The following is a 23,273-nucleotide window of genomic DNA, read 5'->3' as shown; positions in this document are numbered from 1 at the left end:
TTGAAAATTGCTGAAAAAAAGTTCTTGAAAGTCCTGGAATTTTTGACGGAAGGGGTCATCTCGTTACACCTGCACGTAATTATTGGGACCCATACAACAGGTCTGTTGCTATGCACAACATACACCAACATCCCTTGTACATATATAGTATATACACACACAGAGAATGGGGATATGAACTTAGAAAGAGTGGTGATTACTTCTTACAGCAGAGGAAGGGTCTGCTTTATTTCACATGTAGGATTGTTTTAGAAATTTAGTATGATTGGTTCAATTTGTAAACAAAAACATGGCTTTTTATTGACAAACATGAACAGAAATATGACTAAATTTATTCTTTATTGTGCTTCTTGAACTAATACGTAATAATGCAAATTGACACACATACAAACAAACAAGGTTTTTTCATTTTTCTCATGATATTTTTGTATGACCCAAAAGGTACGGTACAAACTAGAAAAAATAAAAAAATAGTCACAACATTCAAAACAGATCACAGGGATCCAAATATAAACAAGTAAACAAAAGCAAATAAGTAAACAAGCAAACAAACAAACGACTGATGGATCAATTGTGAGACTTCCATGGAACAGACTAGATTCACCTTGCTATGGCGTGGTCCTCCTCTGAGGACCATGCCATGGAAAAGGTGAATCTGACCATGCCTAGCAAGGTGAATCTAGAGAGGAAGACCATGCCATGGAAAGGTGAATCTAGTCTGTTTCATGGAAGTCTCACAATTGATCTCTTGGTTGTTTGTTTGCTTGTTTACTTGTTTGTTTTTGTTTACTTGTTTGTTTTTGTTTACTGTCTATTTTTCAGTTTTTAGTCTCACAATTGATGTCAGTCATTTGACAGCTAGTTTGCTTGTTTGTTTTTGTTTACTTTTTGGGTTTATTCTGTCCACTTTTTTCTTTTGACCGTTTTATATTTTTTATTTACATGTTTACTATTATTCAATCAGAGTTCCCTGTTTTCATGCAAGAGTCCCCACTAATACACTTTTGATGTGGAACTGCCTCTTCCTCTCTGAAGGAACCCCCCCCCCCCCCATTTTTCTTTGGCAAATGAGCCCCCCCCCCCGGTAAAAATTGTGTTTTTCCTTGGCACTTGATAAAAGGCACTTTCTGTCCCAGGAGTAAATTCTGAACACTCCCCTGTGAAATTAATGACGAGCGACTGTAATATTGAGAATACAGGCGCTCGTTAGCTGGGCAGTCTATGGTGTCCAATCCATGCCAAAATTACTACTTTGATTTTACAACACAACATGCCATTCCGCATTCTATTTTACAATTCAACATGCTGTTCTGAATTTCATTGGCAGTCCGCTAGATCGATCGATTTTGATCGATTTTCTGCTCGAAAAACCAAGTGGTTTTTCTCAGGCATATGTACACACGTCTATGGGGGCATAGACACCGAGCGGAATAGACCGATCACAGGTGACAGTGGTTCCAGGCGTTACACGGCCTTCCACCACAGTGGGAGGCCGTAAGGGGCCGTATAACGCCGGGAACACAGCACGGTACGCGGGCTACCGAGCGCCTGTGATTGAGCCCTGTGACGAGTACAACTTTGAAGCGAAGAGAACACTTTTCGCCCTAAATTTGAATTTCTAATACAGAAGTCAACCTCCTGTCGTCGGTCACATGTAATCGTGTCACTGTGTCACCGGTCACGTTGCGTACGTCACTCCATTAAAGCATATTGCAACCCACCTCCGAGCTCAGACATTATCTCCGTCCTTTGGTGGGGCAGGTCGGAAAATTTGCATTTGTGAAGTAGACATTACCCATATAATCTACAAGACTTTTTTAGTTTAAAAGAAACTTGCTTTACCTTACCAACCTTTTAGGAAGCTGAGGAAAAACCATTTTGACCTCCTGAGCCGAATGGACAAACAAGATTCCCGAAGCGTTTGTTTGATTGCTTTGAAACTTGATACTCTTGTTCCTTGGGGTTTGTCTTCTGTCAGATGTGTAAAAATTGTGGAGAAATACTTGTATTTGTGTTTTTGGGTAATGTTTTCCATTTTTGTCAAAAAATAATTTTCTCAGAATTAACTATTCTGATTACTTTCAAACTTGGTATGCATGTAAAATAATCGTAATCATACCCATCCGTAATCAATAACAATAGGTCAAATTTCGTAATACACTAGTTATAAACATGGACACAAAACAGCACAGAACAGATAATAAAGCACCAGTACACACAACAAAGTCAAATTCATGAAAGAAGATATATGGACCTCTGGCTAAAAGACCAAGAAGTGATGTCAGGTATTTCGAAAATAGTATGCGCATCCTGCCCCACATGTGGCACCCGCCATATATCAATCTGTAAGTCAAATAGGTAGTGGTCACCAACTAAGGTCTATTATGTCACTGATGGCATCAGCGATCATTTCTCGAAGAGAGATGCTATATTTATCTACCAGCTTAATACCTGCCAAAAAAGCGTTTGAATGTAGAGACAAATCTTTCTCTAGTGTAACCTTGATTTAACAGTTTGTAAGAGAGATGGCGATGTCTCTCTACAACATCACCATATTGAGTGTTTTCAAATTACGGTGAAATTTCACATTTGTATATTGGGGGCAATTTTCCTCATTTTTGGTCAAAAAATCATTTTCTCTGAAATCGCTCATCCGATTGCTTTGAAACTTGGTATGCATGTTCACAGGGGTAAATTTAGTGAAGTTTTACTCACTCTGGCCTGCCACATCAAAATAAATGTGATCCCGGTGTCATTGACGGTACTTTGTTATATTGTTGTAAATAGAAATAGCACTGTTATTGTGGCCTGATGTCTAAACACTATTTACAACCGAGATATTTTAGCTTTAAAATATCATAATTAGTTTTGGTTTTGATATTTTGTTTAAAATCACCCTCCAAGTCCAACGTTCGTATATCTTGCTTCAAAATTACGTTTTTGCACGGCAATTCTCACTTTCAAATTTCCTGATGACCACTAATTTCTAACTTCAAAATTTCGTTTCTATTAAAATATAGACTTTGGCACGTACTTTTCACTTCAAAAGTTAAAGTTTCAGACTTCTCACTCCCAAGTGTCCGACTTCTCACTTCAAAATTGTATTTCTAAATTTAAACTTATCTAATCATTTCCAACTTCAAAATTTAACCATCCCATTACCCCTTTCATCAAGCTTCGTGATTTATAAGTTGATTTCATCGTAAGTCAGCTGATGTGTGCAATAATGCAGCTGGCGCGAGCCTTGCCGAGGTAACATTTGGGAACAACTGGCTGATCAAATGTGATCAACAATAAGTGACCAAAGGACAGTGATTCCCCCACAATTAATAAATTCCTCCACCATTTATGAGCGAATGCGTGGATTGATAGTATTAACACTTATTGAAATCTGTAACACATCAATTGTGTAAATAGTTTTTCGATTTCTGCCGTACAATCAGTGTCCTTAACGGAGGTCGATCGGCATTTACACGATACGTCGAGCTGTAACTTAATCCTCAAATTATTAGAAATACCGGGGTAATGGTGTAACGTAGTCCTTCTGTCTAAAAACCATTTAAAAACGAGATATTTTAGCTTTCAAAAGCAATACAAAAACATCATGAATGTGTTTGGTTAATAGGTTTGTACACAAAGGAAGTGGATTTTACAAAGAGAAAATAGGTTTTTATGCAAAGAAAATAGATTTTTAACCTATATAGGGCCTAAAGAAAATGGATTTTTACAAAAAGAAAATGTTTTTTACAAAAAGAAAATAGGTTTTTCAAGAACATTGTAACGTTTGGCTTGCCATAATGCTACAGCTCGGTTGTACTATAAAGGTCTTATTACTTTGTAAATCTTCAAGAGGTGGCGCTTTGTCGCACGTAATCAGATACGTCTTGCAGCATCAGCATGCCTCGCACAAGTGATCGCTCGCATAGATCATGTAGCTCGCGATATTGCTAATGTCTACTTCGCATGCGCAAAGACCTATGCAAATTTTCCGACCTGCACCGCCACAGGACGGAGATAACGTCTGAGATCGGAGATGGGTTGCATACCCCTCTCTCTGCGTTTCCGTAAAATAGCGATATAACAGGGCTGCAGCAATTCCTTAACTCGGTAAAAAGTGTTTCCCTGAGCAACCTTTGAACTGCACGTCTTATTGAACGATCCCACCGTGCCTCAGTACCAGCAGACAAATAATGCAGTAACTTAGGGAGTCAACTAAAAGATCGAAAATGGCGTTTTGCAAGCAGAGGTAGCCATTCAAACAGCGAATCACGAGTTTGGCGGGCAGTTTGTCTCGCTTGCGAAAACTTTCTCTAAAATGGACGAATTCAAGAAAGAAGCACAGAAGAACCCAATTCAAACGGCAAATATAATTTCCAAGTTATTTTACTGGTAAGATGTCTTCGTAGATATATGTAGGGAGTTACACAGGACTCGACTCTCATTGTCATGCATGATGCAGTACATGTACACATCATGATCATGCACATCTGAGTAACTGTTACGAAACCATGTTACGAGACGGAGTACATCATGTACAGCAAGGTAACACAGTTACACATGATACTACAGCTGCGAGACGATCTTTAAAACAGATGTTAAAGAATCGTTAAACTTGCATAAACAGAAAGCCATGGTCCCTCTATCCATGGATGTACAAAAATAGTGTACACCTATGCTCTACCACTTACTGTCTATGGTGTACATGTCTGTCAATGGATTGTGCAATGGTCCGTGATTCCACACTAGGATAGCGTTGTGTCGGTCAGTATGAGTGACCTTGAAAGCGATGTCCTTTTACATAAAATGTTGACGCTCATCCTATCCGTAGAGTGGCGCGCCAATAGATTTTATTCGTTACATCTACCTGCTGAACCGTTGCTCTAACATTTATTTGTTGCTCTGTATTTTGATGACGATCAGTATCTTCGTCTAGTCGTCTGTAAAGGAGCTGGGGTCCCCAGATGTCTGGCTTCAACCTCGGGAAGATCACTTCAACCACAGTCCGTGCTTCAACCCCCAGGCTTCAACCACAGACAAGAAAAAGTCTGTGGTTGACCAGGGGTGACTAGGTTTGAAAAGACCAGGGGTTGAAGTAGTTGTGGGTCCATAGCTGTGGTGTTTTAGGATGGGGTTTCTGCCTTCTACAGGCGGGAGTTTTTTACTTTAGTGACGCGCTGCACTGAGTATCGTCCATCACTTGTTTGCCAGAAAAAGAATGGTTTGCGAGTAGTCATGTTGGAAAAAGCTGAGAAAATGGCGATAGATTGGTGATTTTTGAGCGGATTTCTGGTCAACAAGGTAGGCCCCCTACGTGGACGTTAGTCTGCAGAGATTCCCATAGCTGTGGTGGCAGGGTTAAAAACGTAAAAGTGAAAACCAGCCTGTAAAAGGCAGAAATCCCGTCCTAAAACACCACAACTATGGACCCACAGCTAGGGTCAGAGTGACAGTTAAGCCACTACCTCCATAGTCAAGTCACGGTCCCTCAATTACTGGACAGTCAAGTCTGTTGTTCCTGTCCTCAAGTGTGATTGGATCATTATCATTCAATGAAATGACTTATCATTAAAACAAGTAAATTACAGGAACAACAGAATGACTCTGGTGCTTTCCCCAAACCCATATACAGTGAACCACAGTCTCTCTATCCACGAGACTGTGCCAAAAAGTAGAGAGACATTTACAAGTTTACCATGCTAAAAGGAGAAGGTAAAAATTATACCACAATGGCTAAACCAGTAGACCAGCCACTGCAGTACTTTTCCAAGTACAAGTAAACAGTTGATAAGATTATTTACAGTGCTATAAATGTCACTTTATCATGTGATGTAAGGTCAAACAGGCAGTTGTGTAACATCTCCTGTTCACCCCCCCCAGACAGGTCCTCGCTCCCAATTGATAAGTTTTGGACCAAACCATGGTGGTAAAAGGGGTAAATCTGCATGTGGGGAAAATAGCCAAGGTCTGGCTCCCTGATCTTTGCCTCAGTCCAGAGAGATAATTCTGCGACACAAGGTTACAAAATGTACATAGACATTGTATGTTGCCACTCCTGAGAATTCAAACCATATGTCATGCAGGTGACCATAACATTTTTTCAAGCGAGCAATAAGTTTCCCATGGTAAATCGTGTTGCCCCTGTGTTTAGATCATAAACCACACACAGGGGCTCACATGAAGACAGTGGATGTAATTCAATTTTATGTCCTGGATAATATTTGGACCAACCAAGGTGTGAAAGGTATTCTGTTTTGCCATGTGCAATATTCATCACTGCATGAACAGCCACAGTTGACTATCCATCAATTCACTTGTTTAAGATGTTAATAATTGTAAACCTTTCCCAAAATTTACTTTGCTTTTGATTCTCTTGTTTTGCTAAATTAAAAACCTGCTGATTGCCATGAAAATCTGAAAATGCTAATAAACATCCAGCTTATAATATGGCACTGTTTTGTAAGAGACAGAAAGGGACCCTTTTATCTGGAAATTTCTAAATGTGACAGCCCTTCGAAATTTCCATGACTATAAATAGATCAACGTTTTTGGAGAAGCCATATGCAACATTCCATTATGTTGCTGATAAGAGTGGTTCGTTTTTTTGAAAAGTTAGTTACTACCCAGAACCTGACACAATTGACCCACATGACGTGGCTTGGGGTCTGTGTTGTATGAACATACTCTTCTGTAATTAGCAGGAGAAGGGAACCTTTCTGAACAGAACAGGCAAGAGAAAGAAAAGGGATGTTTCAAAATGAAATCAACTTTGCAGACTAGATATAATAACTAATCATCAATATTCTGGTGCATTTGCTTTTCAAGGTTGAGTGATCTTTACATTTACTGACCAAAGTCATCGATAGGAACGCTTGATTTTTGACATTGTTGATAACTTTTGGTGGGGTAAAAATGTCATATATTATCGTGTATATGTCACACTTGTAGATTCAAGTGAATCAGCCCCTCTAGTTCATGCACTGCATCATTTTAAGTGACCAACTGAAGATTTGAAAGTGCTCTGTGTATCATGAAATAGTGAAGATTTTCAACTATGAAAGCTAACAGAAAATTTGCTGCATGATATGCTCAGTAAATGTCTGTAGGAATTTAAACTTTGATATATGAGTATGTATAGACTTGTGCTGTAAACTTTGTTCAGTCAACACTTCCGTGTACCCCTAGCTTCATAGGTTTCTGAAATCTTTGATATCATGGAAATTTTATTTGTAAAAAAATTTTATGACTTACGCTTTTTGTTTACAAATCACTGCTGTACAGTTTTTGATATGCTGAACGGATCACAGTGGTACATACTGAATGAACTTAAATTCATACAATTGTGTACGTGTTGTGAGGAACAAGTTGTATCCTTGCTCTAGATTCTGTTTTGTTTACTAACACCATCAACAAGCTATTGAGCTGTCTGCCCTGTTAAGCAAAGTTCTTAAGTTGGCACCCTACCGGTACTATTAAAACTCAAAAAACTTCTCTCAAAGAAAACAACGTAAAAACATTTTCACATAGTTACATGAACTTTTGTTGACCTAATGTTGGAAAATCTGTCCAACACAATTCAAAGTTCAGATAATGGCATGGATTTAAGTCATCAGACAAGAGAGTAAGTTTTCGTGCAAAACCTAGTGACCTTACAAACCATCTTATAAATAAATCATAAATATGTAGACCTTTCTCTCAAATAGAGTAAACATAAATAATTGCTCAAGCAAACATTTTTTGCATCTTACTAACTTATATTCTATCTATTCTATGATCTACATAACATGTCTGACAATGGTCTTTGTTGTTTGTCTTTTTTATCAGTGCACTAAAACCTGTCTGATTATTGATTCATATAAGCTGCACTGTACCGGTATGTGCCCTTTCATTAGGGGGAGGGGGTTGTACCAGCTTTCTATCTGAACAAATTGATCTTACTGAACTCAGCTCTCAAAACAAGATTAATGACAAAAACCATGTAATAAATCATGCATGGATTGTCAACAAGGACTATCAGTAACATAAAGAACCAGGGATTGCGGATTTCTGCTTTTCGATATCTTTTATGGCAATAAATGATCTCACTATGAATCAAAGCTGTACTGGCCTTAATTTACGGTGTATTTTCAATTTTTGTTTGTTTGTAAAATACAGTGTCCTCGTGTCCTACAATTGTACTTTGACAATGTTGTAATGCCTAGTGGCAGTGTTCAAGCCTTCAGTTCTGTTGGTACTTTTGTGATTCAAAGTTATTGATTACACCTGAACTAGAGTCCAGAATACTGGGTAACAAATATTCCATATTATGGAAACTGTCTTGTTTACAAAGCTTTCAACAAGCTTCAAGAAAAAGAAGTAAAAATATGACTAAGGTGCTTTCAGCAACAAAAAATTTGAAATTATGAAAGTTATAGCTTATTTTTCCTGAAAATGACTTAACTTCCTCAGGAACATGAAGAAGTTCAGAAGTCGTGTGCTTTGAACTAGCTGTACCTGATTCACCGTATCAATCGATCCTCACATTAATCTGTGGATACTTATGTTTTAGCAACGTTACAGTAACTTTATCAGTGAGCAATGCAGATTTTGAAGACATGATACTGAAGTAAATACGGGATAATTTCCTTGATTCGCAGGTGGTTGAACCCATTGTTCAAACATGGCTACTCACGGGCTCTTGAAGTTAAAGATATGTACAAGACACTGCCTGAAGATAGTGCAGAAAAGCTATCAGATGACCTGGAAAGGTAATGTTCAGCTTAAAGTATTTTTAGCTCATGTGTTCACACATACGAGCTATTGCAATACTGATGTGTGTGTGTATCTGTCTGTCTGTCTGTCTGTCAAAGACATGTACAAGACACTGCCTGAAGATAGTGCAGAAAAGCTATCAGATGACCTGGAAAGGTAATGTTAAGCTAAAAGTATTTTTAGCTCATGTGTTCACACATACGAGCTATTGTAGTACTGATGTGTGTGTGTATCTGTCTGTCTCTGTCTGTGGACATATTATCTCAAAAACAGCTCATCGGATCGGAATCATATCTTGATTCTTGCATGGGATTAAGTTTTTTTTCTTATGCGTCAAGCTAGTTTAGGTGGATTATTTTGAGCCATAATATATAATTTAGAAAATTTCAAGAGGAATTAGCACATTCCACGAATAGACAATCATATGTTCCCCTCTGCCCCCAATAAACGAATGAATAAATAAATAATCAAATAGCGTCCTTTCTGGTAAGCTTTTGCAATACCACGACATACCGTCAACATTTTGAATGATCATTACAGACAAGGCTTGTCTGCGTACAGGTTGTAACTTTTACAGGTATGTAAAAGTGTATAACGTTTACTTTCCCCCTAAAATGGAACCATTTAATGTATGCAAAGGGTTGATCATGATAACCTACGCCCCACTATACACAGTTATGTCCATTCTGAGAATAGAAAATTGAAGTTTCATAGGTAGAGTGTCTTTTCTTATCTCAAACTGTCAAATAAATTCTATGTGTTGACCTTGTCTTTTCTGACACATTTACATCAGATAAATGTGGTGTGATCTTGCCTTTTAACATCAAAATGAATTTCAACTGGACAGAAATTGTGCATGATGATACATATCTATAAATTTCCTCATGTGAAGGATTGGTGTTGATTTTGATTGTTTGTTTGCTGAAATAGATTTCCATATATGTGCAGACGTACATGTACCGGTACCTATAGTCTGTTCCTCAGCTCTGTTCAGTCTTAGCAGCCATTACTGTCCAGGGCTCGAAATTAACTTTTTTCCTGGTCGTCCGATTGGGCTACCATTTTCTGAAGTTGGTAGCCCAGCGACAAGGTCTGGTAGCCCATGCATGAATTGAGATTTTTTTATTGTAAAGGATATTTGTATTTATATCTAGACAATGAACGATTTATTTTGCATGATTCTATCCAAGAAATAAATTTTCCAGTCATTTGACATCAATACCTGCAGATCATAGCCTTAGGAGAACGATATAATATGTGCACTTGACAACGGTGACGCTTCGAAGTTTCACGAATTATTCACACATACGCAGAGCTTACATGTAAATTTTGATGTTCGCAATACAACGACATTTCACTCAGCATGTGTAAACATAACATGGCTAAAAATAGATTGGCTATGAATTTCAGGATGACAACTTGGTACAGTCATGTTCCTAATACTTTTGTGGCAATTTTGACTATATTTCCCCACCATATCATGGGATGATCTCGTACACTTCAGAAAGCGAAATTTGTGGATCGCCCGACAGCTTTTTCTTTGCTGTTTGAATGATTTTATGTTTGATTGTGACTGATAAATTGTGATTAAATAACTATAAAAATGAATTTTCTTTGGCCATCATTTCCCGAGCCTGTTATCCAAGTACATCAGTTCAATATTTTATTCAACGTTTGGCGCAACAAAGTCGACATGTCAGCTGGGTTGACTGTGTGAGCGTTGGTCATCTCACAGTGATCAACATCATGTCGCCTACTAAGTAATTTCATGCCCCAGGCTTTGGTAGTCCGTGTGGGCTACCATTTCATTCGTTTTGGTAGCCCCAGGAAAAAGTTGGTAGTCTGTGGACGCGGGACTACCGCTAATTTTGAGCCCTGCTGTCTCAGTTTTAAATCTTAAGTTTCAGTATCTCTTGTGGGTATCATGTGTAGTTTTCATCTTTCTTAATTTTATGATGACTTATAAAATATTTTTGTTGTTATTTTTTTTGAATTTGCATATGTACCAGAAATAGTGATATCATTTGCGGTTAACCCTTTGCACCCTGACCCCCTGGTACTCTATGATGTCATCGGACATTTATGTCCGAGCCGGGTTGAAAGGGTTGAAGACAACTCTGGTAAAAAGAAAACCAATGATGTCTACATTTATTCATTCATTTCATGTTTGAGGTTTCGAGGTGTCTCTAAAACTTCTAGTTTCTATAGTTCTCCGTCAGTACTGTCCGATAATTTTCTTTGTGAGCACCCACCTATGAGATGTGTTTTCCAAGTTCTGTTATGTCCGAATTTGATATTTATGCGGTCTTTTCTGTGAAAATGTGCCACTCTATCAGGTGATAACCTATCCTATAGACAAAAACTCCATTGGGAGCCACTATCCCAATCTTGAACTTGGGATGATGATTGTAAGACTTTTATTTACCCAAGTACGGTTGATGCTGTTTTCTTTCAAGACAGGATCAATTCCTCCAGCTTGTTTCAACTAGGCTTTATCACACATTTTTGATGGCCCATTAATGTATGTGTATGTTGTAATCGTACTGATTTGTGATGCAGTTTGACAATGATGAAAATAGATGAAAAAATAATAAAGCCATTCCACACTAAATAAATTGAATTTTCCATTATCAATTTTTTTCACTGGCTAGACAATGGAACAAAGAACTAAGGAAGCACCATGAAGGAGGCAAAGCAAGTCTTGCAAAAGCTATTGGCCGCACATTTGGCTTTCAATATGCCTTGATCGGATTTGTAGTACTTTTTGAGGTAAGTTTCTTGTATTGCCTGTATTGTAAGCACACATGAGCGCATCGGATGTTCTGAAGTGTGTTTGCGTGTGCGTAGGCTTGTGTGTGTCTGTGTGTCTGTCTTTCTGCAAGAACCACTTCTCAAGAAGGGAATAACATTGAAACATAATTTACTTCATTATCTTATGTTGAACTAAAATTGCCCAATGCAGGTTGATGCAATCTTCTGCATAGTTCCACTGTACATGGAAGTAACTATCAAACTCACTTAGATTTGAGTTTATTCATGGGTGTTTTTTTTCTCTCTGAAAAAATGGTCGATAAGATTATTAAGTGAATATATGAAGTGGGTTCAGTATAAGTATTATAAAAACTAGTGTTTCAATTGGTGTGTTATTCACAGACGGTATCCAAAGTAAAATGTACTATGACCTTGATGAGGTGTTTGTCAAATGTAATCTGTATAATGATTCCAAGCCTGGTCTTTCTGATAAGTGGATAGTGGTTCTTTTGTTTCATGATGTGGTCAAGGCCAATGTGTCCTACTGAGGACAAAGTCCTTTGTTTCTATTGGACCAATGCCAGTTGACCTATGTGCCGTGTCCTCAGACCGACCTGTGATGTATCGTCCAGTTTCTTTGTGTGATATTGTATAATTTATTTGAATGATAATAGCTGTATCTGTTGATAATATCGTCATTAATTTTGACCTCGAAAGGAAGGACATTGTCTTCTTATTATCTTTAGAGTACAAAGTACATTACATCAGCACTGACAACTTCTGTACAGTATACAATGTTATAATCAACAAGTGAAGTACAGTCCATACTGAAATTCAGTCATGAACAACAACAATTCACATTATACACAGACACTCACACACAGAACCACACAGGTTGTGACGAAGCTTCACACCCAGCATTTTGCCATGACTTTAGAAATTGAACCTTACCAAGCATTGTATTTTACAAGCAAAGCAAAATTAAGGTCGTATGAGCCTTGGAAGTGAAAGACTTAAAGTTTTGCTCAATTTTTTCTCGCAAAATATTTCAATCATTCTCTTTCAAAATCAACGATAAAAATTTGGTCACTGACTAAATTTTGGTACTAGAGAAACAAATTACCCAAGATGTACCGATATTTAAAATTCAAAATGGCCATCATCCCTGTGTTAAGTCTATGGGGAAAATAACATTTTCAATTTTTGAAAAACTAAGACGGTTAAAAGTTTTCTTCAACCAAGAGCTTAAAAATGAACCCCCACAAGTGGTATTTCCGAAAAGAACTGTAAAAATTCGAGAGTGTGCATATCTGTCCCCGAGGCACATTCTATATAGAGAATACAGCAAAAGTGACAGCTTAGGCTCTTAAAAGTTGTAATTCATTCACGCCCAATTTCCTGTAAACAGGTCTACAATCATCACTAGTAACAAAGGGTTTGGGCCAAACCATGGTGGTGACAGGGTTAAAAGAATGAAATTTGTTCCTGGTTACTGCCTGCATGGCCTCTAGACCATCTCACCATGTCTTTATCCTCCTCCTTTGTTCTGTTCAACAAATTCACTACCATGGTATGCCCCAAAAAGTGGTCCACATGCAATCTAACTAAGGGCCTCTACATGTACGTAGGGAAGCTACCTAATCTCCATTCCCCAAAAATGCTAAAAAAGGAGACAAATTTATCATCAATCTGTGAAAAAAAACCCTTGAGATAATATCATAACCATATCATACCACATTGTGTGTGTGTATGTGTGTGTGTGTGTTTAGGGGGTGGAGAAAGTACTCATGAAATGACACCATTCTGTCACTTTGATAAATTTCAAAGACCAGAAACAAACATCCATTTTTTTCTTGGCATGATTAAAGATAAGTGGACATACCATTGGTTGCGAACTAACAGGTATTTTCTTAGGGGGCTCTACATAAATGTGATGGTATGATTAGACCCCCAAGGTTACTAACAATTCAAACAAAATTTCTCTTTTTCCACTAATCTTCAGCCTTGCAAATTATTATGATGACTGGATATACCCTGAAAACAAATATGTCCATAAAGACTCCCAGCACAGTATATGGTAAATTTACGCATTGTACTGGAGTTGTAATCTTGATTGTACATCAAATGGTACCTACTGGGTTTAATGACTTTCTGCATTGAAAGATAAACTGAATTAAAACTGATTTGATGCCACAGTACATAACAGACATATTTAATGTGAAGCACCAAATTATTAGCTTGAAATGTCTCTTTATAGCGCATCTGATCGTAACGAGGAATGACATATCAGAGCATGGTGTTTCAGTGATTTCAGTCAGTGTAAAAGCAGTGCAATACATACTCTTAATTCATAGTGATGTCATAACACCATAGATACTGGCTTTAGGTATCCACAAACTCTCAGGGGGCATAAATTGAATCAGACATTACACGGTACGCTTGACATAATTAAGAAGGCACCAGCACATGGAAAGCAAAAGATTTAAAAAAATTGACCTCCTTTGTTCAAGAAAACTTTCATTGTTAATTCATCATGCAGTCACCCTGCAAATTTTGGGATGGGAGGAGCAAATTACTCAAAATTTGCAAATTTTCTATCATAAGAAGTTCTAAATGGCTGTAATAAATGCTTGTATGTTAATCACGATGAATTAATGCTGTCTCCTTATTTCTTTTGTGCAGGAAACTTTCAAGATCATATCTCCCATACTATTGGGCAATCTTATTAGTTATTTCTCCCCGGGATCAACGATGACGAAGTTTGATGCCTACATGTACGCCACAGGTATTTCACTGTGCGTCATCATGTTGATGATAACTCACCATCCCTACTTCTTCGTCTCGCAACGCATCGGGATGAGGATAAGAATATCGTGTTGTTCTCTCATATACAGAAAAGTAAGTGAAGAACTCAATGAAATAGCTGATCTTAATATTTCTGTCATGGGCATAGTAGAATAGAATTTCTAATACCTGTTTGTAAAGGACATCTGTGGACTGGTGTATCAGTCTGTGAAGGACCCTCGGTTTTCATGGTTTGCCACAGGCAGATTTTGAGGAGTGCAACATAATTTTGTTTTTACAGCAATCTATTAATATGTTGATAACTATACACACAGAATGTGCAAATTATTCATTGGTATGTAAATTTGTTAACTTATTGTTTGTTATTTGTCATGATGAAACAAGTTTATAAAAAGTTGCAAATGTGAACAGTATACAGTCAGTCATGTACAGAAATGCCCCATGTTAATGTGAATTGGTTCAAGTACTAGGGGTTGAGAATTTGTTGACAGAAGAAAGCTTTTACTATACTCTGAAATGTAAATCAAAAGAAAATACAACTCAACGTGTCCACCCGTCAAGTTACTTAACAATTTACCATTTACGAGTCAACAAGCATCATGTCGCACATCATCCACACTGTACAAAAGCTGTAATGCAACCATTCTTTCCTGGCAGGCTCTCAGGTTAAGTCATATTGCCCTAGGGCAGACGACAACAGGTCAGATTGTCAACCTTCTCTCCAATGATGTCAACAGATTTGATGTCGTGAGTATAAAGGCGTTCAAATTTTTTTCCACCAAAATAAATCTCTCTTTCCTTGGAATTAGTTACCATTTAAGTTCGTGTGCAGTTACTGATGAGATCCATTAGCTTGGATGTGCAGTTCCAACCATTGAACTGAGAACAGAGCATCACGCAACCGATGTCTGGATTTACGTTTGGGATATTTTATCAGTGGTTTTGAGGGATGAGCTGTTACTGTTTATAAAAAGCTCATAATGTCTGTTCTTGTGCTTAACCCTTTACCTGCCAGACAGTATCGCTTCCCCATCTGCCAAGTCAGTAAAAAAGCTATATTGAGTCAAAACCATATGTATTTTCACCCAGAAATAACTATATATGTTATAGCAGCTTTAGTCTGTAAAAATCATGTTTACAGTATTTATGTCTCCAGGGACCTTCAAAGCTTCAAGTCCTTGTTTGAATACACCTTTTGGGACAAGTTCTGCTTTTAATTTACTAGTTTTAACCAACTTGACCTGATGGTGAAATATGAACTTGGCAGGAAAAGGGTTAAGTTTGTTTTATTGATCATTTTAGAGTATGTTGCAGTCACAATATTATCCTTGTTGAAAGCACACTGCACTGTGTATAAAATAATATGCTATGGTTCCGTTGACAAATTAGTTTTAATCCTGTCTAAAATCTGTTTTTCAACAAACACATAAGATATATCAATCACGTAGAAGCTTTATATACATGTTTGCATTTTGACGTGCCTTTTTTTGAGTAGACAAAGAAGCTGCGTGCTACAAGCAAGCATAAAAAAAGTGTCGGAAGATACATTAAAAGTTACATTGGGAAAGGACTTTTAAGTGGTACACACTTTAAAACTGAAACTTTTTCCCGTTTTGAGGATATTTCAGAACCATAATTGAGAAATTTTTAGTACTAGAGAAGTGAATTACTAAGAACTTCATTTGGTTTTTATGAAAACGGTGAAAACTTCAGTTGCCCCACAGTCTTCAAAGTCATTGGGCTAATGTGTAGCATCTCATGAGCTATTATCCAATTTGTTGCCTGAATATTAACATTATAATTGAATAGTAATAGTTGGATCCCTAAGTTGCTGTGAATAGTGACAATCAACCAATCAGCATGCTGCATATCAGCAGTTGTTATTATTTCAGACAAACGGCAAAAAGTACCAGTATTGTAAAAATTAGAGTTTCTGAATGGGTGTCCCTGAGCTGGTCCATCCTGTAATTTTATTTGCAATGCATATACAATGCAAAGATGTATGTCTACAGCATTGTGTGGTCCAGAATATTGACTGACTTTTGTTTGAAATGGCAGGCCATGATATTCATCCACTACCTATGGATTGGTCCCCTGGAGTCTATAGTTGTGTTGGTGCTTCTGTGGAGAGAGATAGGTCCGTCTTGCCTGGCCGGTTTTGCAATCCTTGTCATCATGATGCCGTTCCAAGGTCTAATGGGCAAGGTGTTTTCAAAACTCAGGTAAGGGAACAACTTGAACCCTGGACAATCTTATAAATGAACATAATCCTAGGGGGTCCAGTTGCTTCAAAAAGCCAAGGGAGGCCCCTAAGAAAACCCTGGTATTATCACGGTGAAGGTTAGACCCTTTGTACTTCTGGTACGACTACAAACTGATTAAATATCATTGTCTTGATGTCATCTATAAACCCATGTACAAAACAAGTTGAATTAACCCATATGCTAGAAAAATTCAGTCTTATCCCATGGTTGTCAAAAGAGTAGTCAAACTCTTTGAAAAGGATTTGGGTGGTCAACAAACAGGTTTGCAGAGGAGAGTAGTACTGCTTCAAGGTTCACTGTGTGATGTTCCATCTGGATGCCTTTCACAGGGCCAAGACTGCCGTCCAGACGGACGAAAGAGTCAGAATTATGAATGAAATTATATCAGGTATGAGAGTTATAAAAATGTACACATGGGAGAAGCTGTTCGGTGAGCTGATTAAAAAAGTCCGAAGGTAGGATCATGCGATTTATACAAACTTCTTTATCACAGTTCACATTATGGTGTGATTTTTCCCCTCTATTAACATTTCTTTTCAGTCTCCAAGTCTAGCTTATTACTCTACCCCTTCACCCTAATGGTTTAGCCCAATATAATTGTTGTTTGTTGCACGGACGGATGCTGTGCTAATCAAATAGGGTGGAGGGGTTAAATCTCCCCTTTTCAAAGGATGGGAAAAGGCAAAAAAGTATATGTGTGTTTGCATAATTTTTGTCAAGACTCGTATAAAACACTTGAAGTGCCTAAACTAGCATCTGCTTCATAGCTGTGAAGAACGACTTTTATGTCAGCTTGACAGTGTAAGGTATCAAAAGGAAAAATTTCTGTGAGTTACCGTGATTGTTCAATGATATGATTCAGTCTTTTCATTTGTAAAGTTGGATTGAAAGCAAACATACAATAATTTGCTAGCCTTTGCCATCTGGACGAATATGTTGACATCTTTTTGATTCAATGTCTCATTTTTAGCGAAGAAATTCAAGAAATCACATGACATGTACCTTTCATCTCACCTCACTATTTTGTGTTCACTCCTTTCCCCCTGTGATGCATGGTGTAATGGTACAGCCCCATTGTTTTCAGCAAAGGGATTAGACCTTTACACTCTGTGACAGGGATGACAGGATAGAGGTAGTGCAGTTTTCAAAACTGATCAGTTTGGAGGCGTTTGAGTTCTCTACAAATAAGAAGATCAGGCATTAAGAATAAATGCTTCCAAACAGAGTGAAATTTTACTTGAAAAGTATGCAGTTACAATGTTGGAGTTGTTAGCTCTGGTTTTGCCATTTACTGTAACGCCTTGTACTTTTGCTCAGAATACACCGCCCTCAGTGGTGTAATCATGGAACTGAATCTCTCAATTTACTTTGAACAAAATCAGCCCCCTCTGCCATCTGTTTTAAATTATTCATGATGCATGGCATTATTAATTTGTTGCTAGCTCTCCAACCATTGAGTGGAAAAATTTTCAGTTGTGATTACAAGTTGTTTTGAAGTGGACAGAGAGATTACAAGATCATGGGCAAAGAGTGCAGAAAGAAAGGAAAAAAAAACTCCAACAGCTGCTCAGTTTTGAAATTGTAGTGAGTATGTAGTTTAGCCTAGAGTGAAATTCAGTGTTATTTTCACTGTTAAGACAACTTTTAAGACAACTCCTGCAAAAAACAACAACAATTGCTTTCTGTTTCACATTGACATCTCATCAGTCTGTCTGTGTCTAGACTCTGTCTCTTGGTAACAGTTTTAAATTCTCGCCTCCACACCTCAGGAATGAAACCAGGAAAATTCACGCGGCAAGCCGGCTTCGAGCTGGCAATATGAGTATGGTCTTCGCTATGAGCAGCGTGATTATTTTCGCCATATTCCTGACATATTTTTTGTTAGGGAATGTGCTCACGGCAAAACATGTCTACTTTACGGTGACGCTGTACAACACAGTGAGGTTCTCGGTGATGGTAGGGTTTTTTGAAGGCATTAAGCAATCGTCTGAAGCTGCTGTTGCTGCAAAGCGCATACAGGTTTGTCCGTATTGCAATGTAGAAACTTCAGGATTCTGCCATGAAAAAAATACCATGTTTTGTCACAAAATTGATCAATTACATTTCTGCCTGAGTCCTTTCTCTCGTTTGAAATTTTCAGAAAGTGCAAAAAACAATCACTGAAATAGTTGGAGGAAATAAACAACTTCCAAACTTGCTGAACTCATGGTCATGTGACACCAAAGCATGGCAGATTTCAGAGTTGGCCGTAGTCATAGTGACATGCTCTTTCATCCCTATTACTAACGTTTTGTGGCATGTGTTGGCATTTGTATCTGTTGTGTTTTGCAACTTTCAGACTATAATGGTGTTTTATGTTAATTCTTCATGTCATGCCTTTGTTCTTAACCACTAAATTCTCCAACCTACCTGTGACTTGAGCACAGCCAATTTCTATTTTGGTTGACTTCCAACAGCCTTTGACTGCCAGGGAATTAATATATAGTGAAGGTCATTATGGTGTGTATAGTTAACTTGAGGTAATATGCGCCTCGAAAGTGAAAGACTTAAACTTTCGGTCAAACTTTCCTCATTGAAACTTTCGACCATTCTCTTACCAAAGCAAGAATCAAAATCAGGGGTCACCGTGTAAACCTTGGTACTAAAGAGACAAATTTCTCAAGATTTCCAGATATTTGAAATTCAAAATGGCCGTCATCCCTGTAACTCTATGGGGGAAAAACTAAATTTTTTGTTTTCAAAAAACTAAGAGAGTGAAAATTTTTCTTTAGTCAAGAGCTTTAAAATGAGGTCTCACAAGTGTTAGTTCAGAAGAGAATTGATAAAATTTGAAAGCCCAAATTTCTATCCCCGAGGTGAGTTCTACTTTAGTAAAGTGGTCAGCATTTCCCAAATTAAACTTTAAGATACCTGTAGTATGCACCTTGGAAAGGAAAGACTTAAACTTTTCTCAAGTTTTCCTCAAGGAAATTTTTAACCATTCTCTCCAAAATCAAGAATAAAAATATGGGTTGCCATGCAAACTTTTGTACCTAGAAATGAACTAAAGTGTACTGATTTGTTAAGTTTTAAATGGCTGCCATTTCTGTGTTGACTCTATGGAGAACAAATAATTTTTGATTTTCACAAAACTAATAATGTACCCCAAGAGCTCCAAAATGAGCCCCCTCAAGTGAAGTTCAGAAAAGTATTATAAAAATTTTAGAGTGCATATCTCTCTCAGAGGCAGCTTCTTCCTTGGAGGGATAAAAATGTTGTAAAGGAGAAAGAAACCAAGAATATGATCAAAATTAACAGTCAGTCAGTATTTGATGAATTTATCATTCCTTTGGCTTGAGGATTCACAAGGCAGAAAGAATTAGTTCTCACCAAGAAACATGTTTCATGAAAAAAGAAGACCAAAATTGTAGGTTTAATAGAAGGAGTGAAAGATGTTTGAAGTTGACCAATACTTCTATCTATAGTGTAAACTCCAGTGTGCCTTCAGTTCTTTGACAGAGAAAGTTAGGAGGCCGTATATAAATATGAAATATATATATATATATATATATATATATATATATATATATATATATATATATATATATATATATATATATATATATATATATATATATATATATATATATATATATATATATATATATATATATATATGAAATGGCTCCATTTATATTTCTAGATGCAATAATATATATTTTAATGACCAGTTCACATATTGAAGTCTGTGGACGGCATTGCTGTCAATTGATGTCACATTCTTCTTGCAATATGTAAAGTGTAATATTTTTCACAATTTTCAGTCCCCATGAACATCGTCCGGGAAACTAATAGATTTGGTGGTGTCCATGCGTTCATTCATGTAAATTTCTCAGAGATGCCTGGAGTGATTTCATTCAAACTTGGTACAATGATTACCGTACTCCCTATGTCATAGGTATACATGTCTATTTGTTTTGTTATACGATCCAATATGACCATTTCCGTCAATGTTTTTCAAATTCATTAACCAAGCAGAGATTGACAATGACTTGTTTACAAGACTGTTGACTGTTTAAACAATCAAGAATTGAGAAAACTGTATTTTTATGAATACCAATGTCAGAATTACAACCATGGAAATCAAATACTTAAAGCAAGCTATCAAAGGCTGAAGTAGTGAATACTAACCTAACTCATACAAAATTCGTTGAAATTTGTTGCTCTGTGATGTGATATCTGGTAAGAACCCAACAAATGCAATCATCTCCATTGGCTGTTTTCAACTCCTTTGCATGAGTTGCGAAAGTTATATGAAGGCACACTGATGTATACATTGTGGACGTGTATTTTGCCTGTGTTTGGTAATGTTAAAGTATTATAGCTCAACACAGCTGATCTCTGTCCAACACAATCTACATGCCACAGGCATTCTGTCATGGCAAGCTTTCCATCACTGCTGTCTTCTCTCTTGCAATGCATGCTGGTATCCTGCAGTCGCACTGTTGCCTTTATTTGTTTGCATTCAATAGCCATAAGACATCCTTGAGGTATGGCTACAACAGTCCACTGACCATTGAAGATCGAGAAATTTTTTTTAAGCCTAGATGATTTGTGTGTACCATTACTTAGAACACTATCTCTACCATGTACAGAAACAATGAAAACTGGCAGTGTATCCAAGCCAACTGTAAAAATCTTTCACTATAGATTTTAGAACATGAATAGATACAGATTATATCAGCTCCCCGGGTTAAATGTTAAGTAGCCTAGGAATAAGTGTACAGAACATAAAAAATCATCAGAGATACATAAATGACAAAATACCGTGCTATTACAGACAAGTCAAATATAAATTCCGTTTTGGAATGTGAGGCAGTTTTTATCAGCTAGTAAATATTGGTTTTATAAAGTTGCAGTACCTCCAGCATTATGCATGTGTGGTGTGACTTGTGTGAAGTGTCCTGTAGGAGCTTTCTTCCCATTCTTGGCATCAAGTCAAGCATTCTGGACTCTGCCGACTGTGATATTAACCCATTGAGTGCTGTAATTTTTTCCCACCAACATTTTAGTGCAACAATGGACCAATTGTTCCTGAATTTTTCTGTAATTGTTTTTGATAATTTTGGACCAAATGAACATCACATGCCATTGACTACAGTTTTCATCAAAATTTTGGCAAAATCTGAAAAAATTGAATGGGTTATATTTTATACTGTGACAAAAATGGACTTTGGCACTCAAAGGGTTAAAATGTTGGAAATGTAATTCCATAAAATCCTTTAAAAGCAAGTATGTAAAGAATAATTTTTTTCAAACATCCGTAATTTTAATGTCTTTGGAAAAATACGTTTCAGTCTGCAAAGTAATTTATGCTGTACTGCTAAGAATTTATTATTGAGTTGACATTGTTGTAAGATTAGTTGAAGGTTTTACAGATATGATATACCTACAAGTGCTTGCAGGCCGTTTTGGTCAACATGAACAGGAAATTTTGCTGCTCTTGATACTATTAAATTCCTTTAATATCAGCCAGGCTTATCTTATGCACTGTATTTGATCATGAGTATGGCAGAAAGATTATGTTTCCTCTAGATTTCTCAGTCTCTGCAAATTTGCCATATTTGGTAAAAGGGACGTGCCAACCACTTTTAACAATAGAATGATGGTAGTATTAAACAGTAGTGGTGCTGGACTCAGTCTCTGCAAATTTGCCATGTTTGGTAAAAGGGGCATGTCAACCACTTTTAACAATAGAATGATGGTAGCATTACACAGAAGTGGTGCTGGACTAAGTCTCTGCAAATTTGCCATATTTGGTAAATTGGGCGTGACAACCACTTAACAATAGAATGATGGCAGCATTACACAGTGGTAGTGCTAGACTAGGGTGTTTTGAACCAACTATGATATTGCAGGACTTTTACCCAACAAACTTCACAGAGTTGTGTTTTTAGGTAGTATGCACCTTGAAAGTGAAAGACTTAAACTTTACCTCAAACTTTCCTCAAGGAATACTTTGACCATTCTCTTTCAACAAAATAAAGTCAGGGGTTACCATGGAAATTTTGGTACCAGAGAAACAAATTACCTAAGATTTACTGATATTTGAAATTCAAAATGGCCGCCATCCCTGTGTTACGCTATGGAGAAAAATAGATTTTTCAATTTTCAGAAAACTAAGATGGTGAAGAGTTTTCTTACACCAACTGCTTTAAAATGAACACCCACAAGTGGTAGATCAGAAAAGAAATGTAAAAGTTTGAGAGTCTGAATATCTGTCCCTGAGACGAATTGTACCTTAAGGGTCACTGCAAGCAATGAGAATTTATTAAGGTCAGTAGTAAGACTGGGTCGTTTCCAGTTCACTTGCAAAAAACCATTTCAGTACGTTCAGTTGAAAGCTTGCTTTGTTTTACCTTGCATTGCCAACTGTAAGAATGTCAACCGTGATTGAAGTATGAATGAATTTTTTTACATGTAATTATGCATGACCAGAGACTTGCTCGAAGTCTATGGGCATATGAATATCAAAACAGAATAGATTGAAGGAATGAAGTTCAGCAGACTGTCAGGCAAGGTGGTGGGCTGGTGCTTAGATCATGGGGTGAATACCTTGCCCAACTCAGACATATCTCGACCGATTTTATTCAAACTTGGTACAAGGACATTGACCTATGTCATACACATCGAATTGATTTTTTTTGTGATACGATCCAATATGGC

General features: G+C 37.2%; 1 protein-coding gene across 6 annotated transcripts in view; it reads left to right on the top strand.

The window, feature by feature from the left end:
• Nucleotides 1-4,202: 4,202 nt before the first annotated feature.
• Nucleotides 4,203-23,273, top strand: part of LOC139118577 (ATP-binding cassette sub-family C member 4-like) — a 72,326-nt gene continuing 53,255 nt past the window's right edge. For 4 of the 6 annotated variants that reach the window (XM_070681962.1, XM_070681960.1, XM_070681961.1 and 1 more), the window contains exons 1-7: nt 4,203-4,389; nt 8,634-8,744; nt 11,400-11,517; nt 14,182-14,397; nt 14,962-15,051; nt 16,363-16,526; nt 16,898-17,023. In XM_070681962.1, coding sequence (XP_070538063.1) covers nt 4,316-4,389; nt 8,634-8,744; nt 11,400-11,517; nt 14,182-14,397; nt 14,962-15,051; nt 16,363-16,526; nt 16,898-17,023 — 899 coding nt within the window. In that variant the 5' untranslated portion in view covers nt 4,203-4,315. Of the gene's footprint in view, nt 4,390-8,633; nt 8,745-8,845; nt 8,905-11,399; nt 11,518-14,181; nt 14,398-14,961; nt 15,052-16,362; nt 16,527-16,897; nt 17,024-18,337; nt 18,588-23,273 lie in introns of those variants that run through there. The other 2 variants (XM_070681959.1, XM_070681964.1) reach the window with 2 other exon arrangements.

Source organism: Ptychodera flava, chromosome 19 (assembly GCF_041260155.1).
Source record: "Ptychodera flava strain L36383 chromosome 19, AS_Pfla_20210202, whole genome shotgun sequence".
Classification (NCBI taxonomy): Eukaryota; Metazoa; Hemichordata; class Enteropneusta; family Ptychoderidae; genus Ptychodera; species Ptychodera flava.
This window is presented reverse-complemented; position numbering and strand designations above follow the sequence as displayed.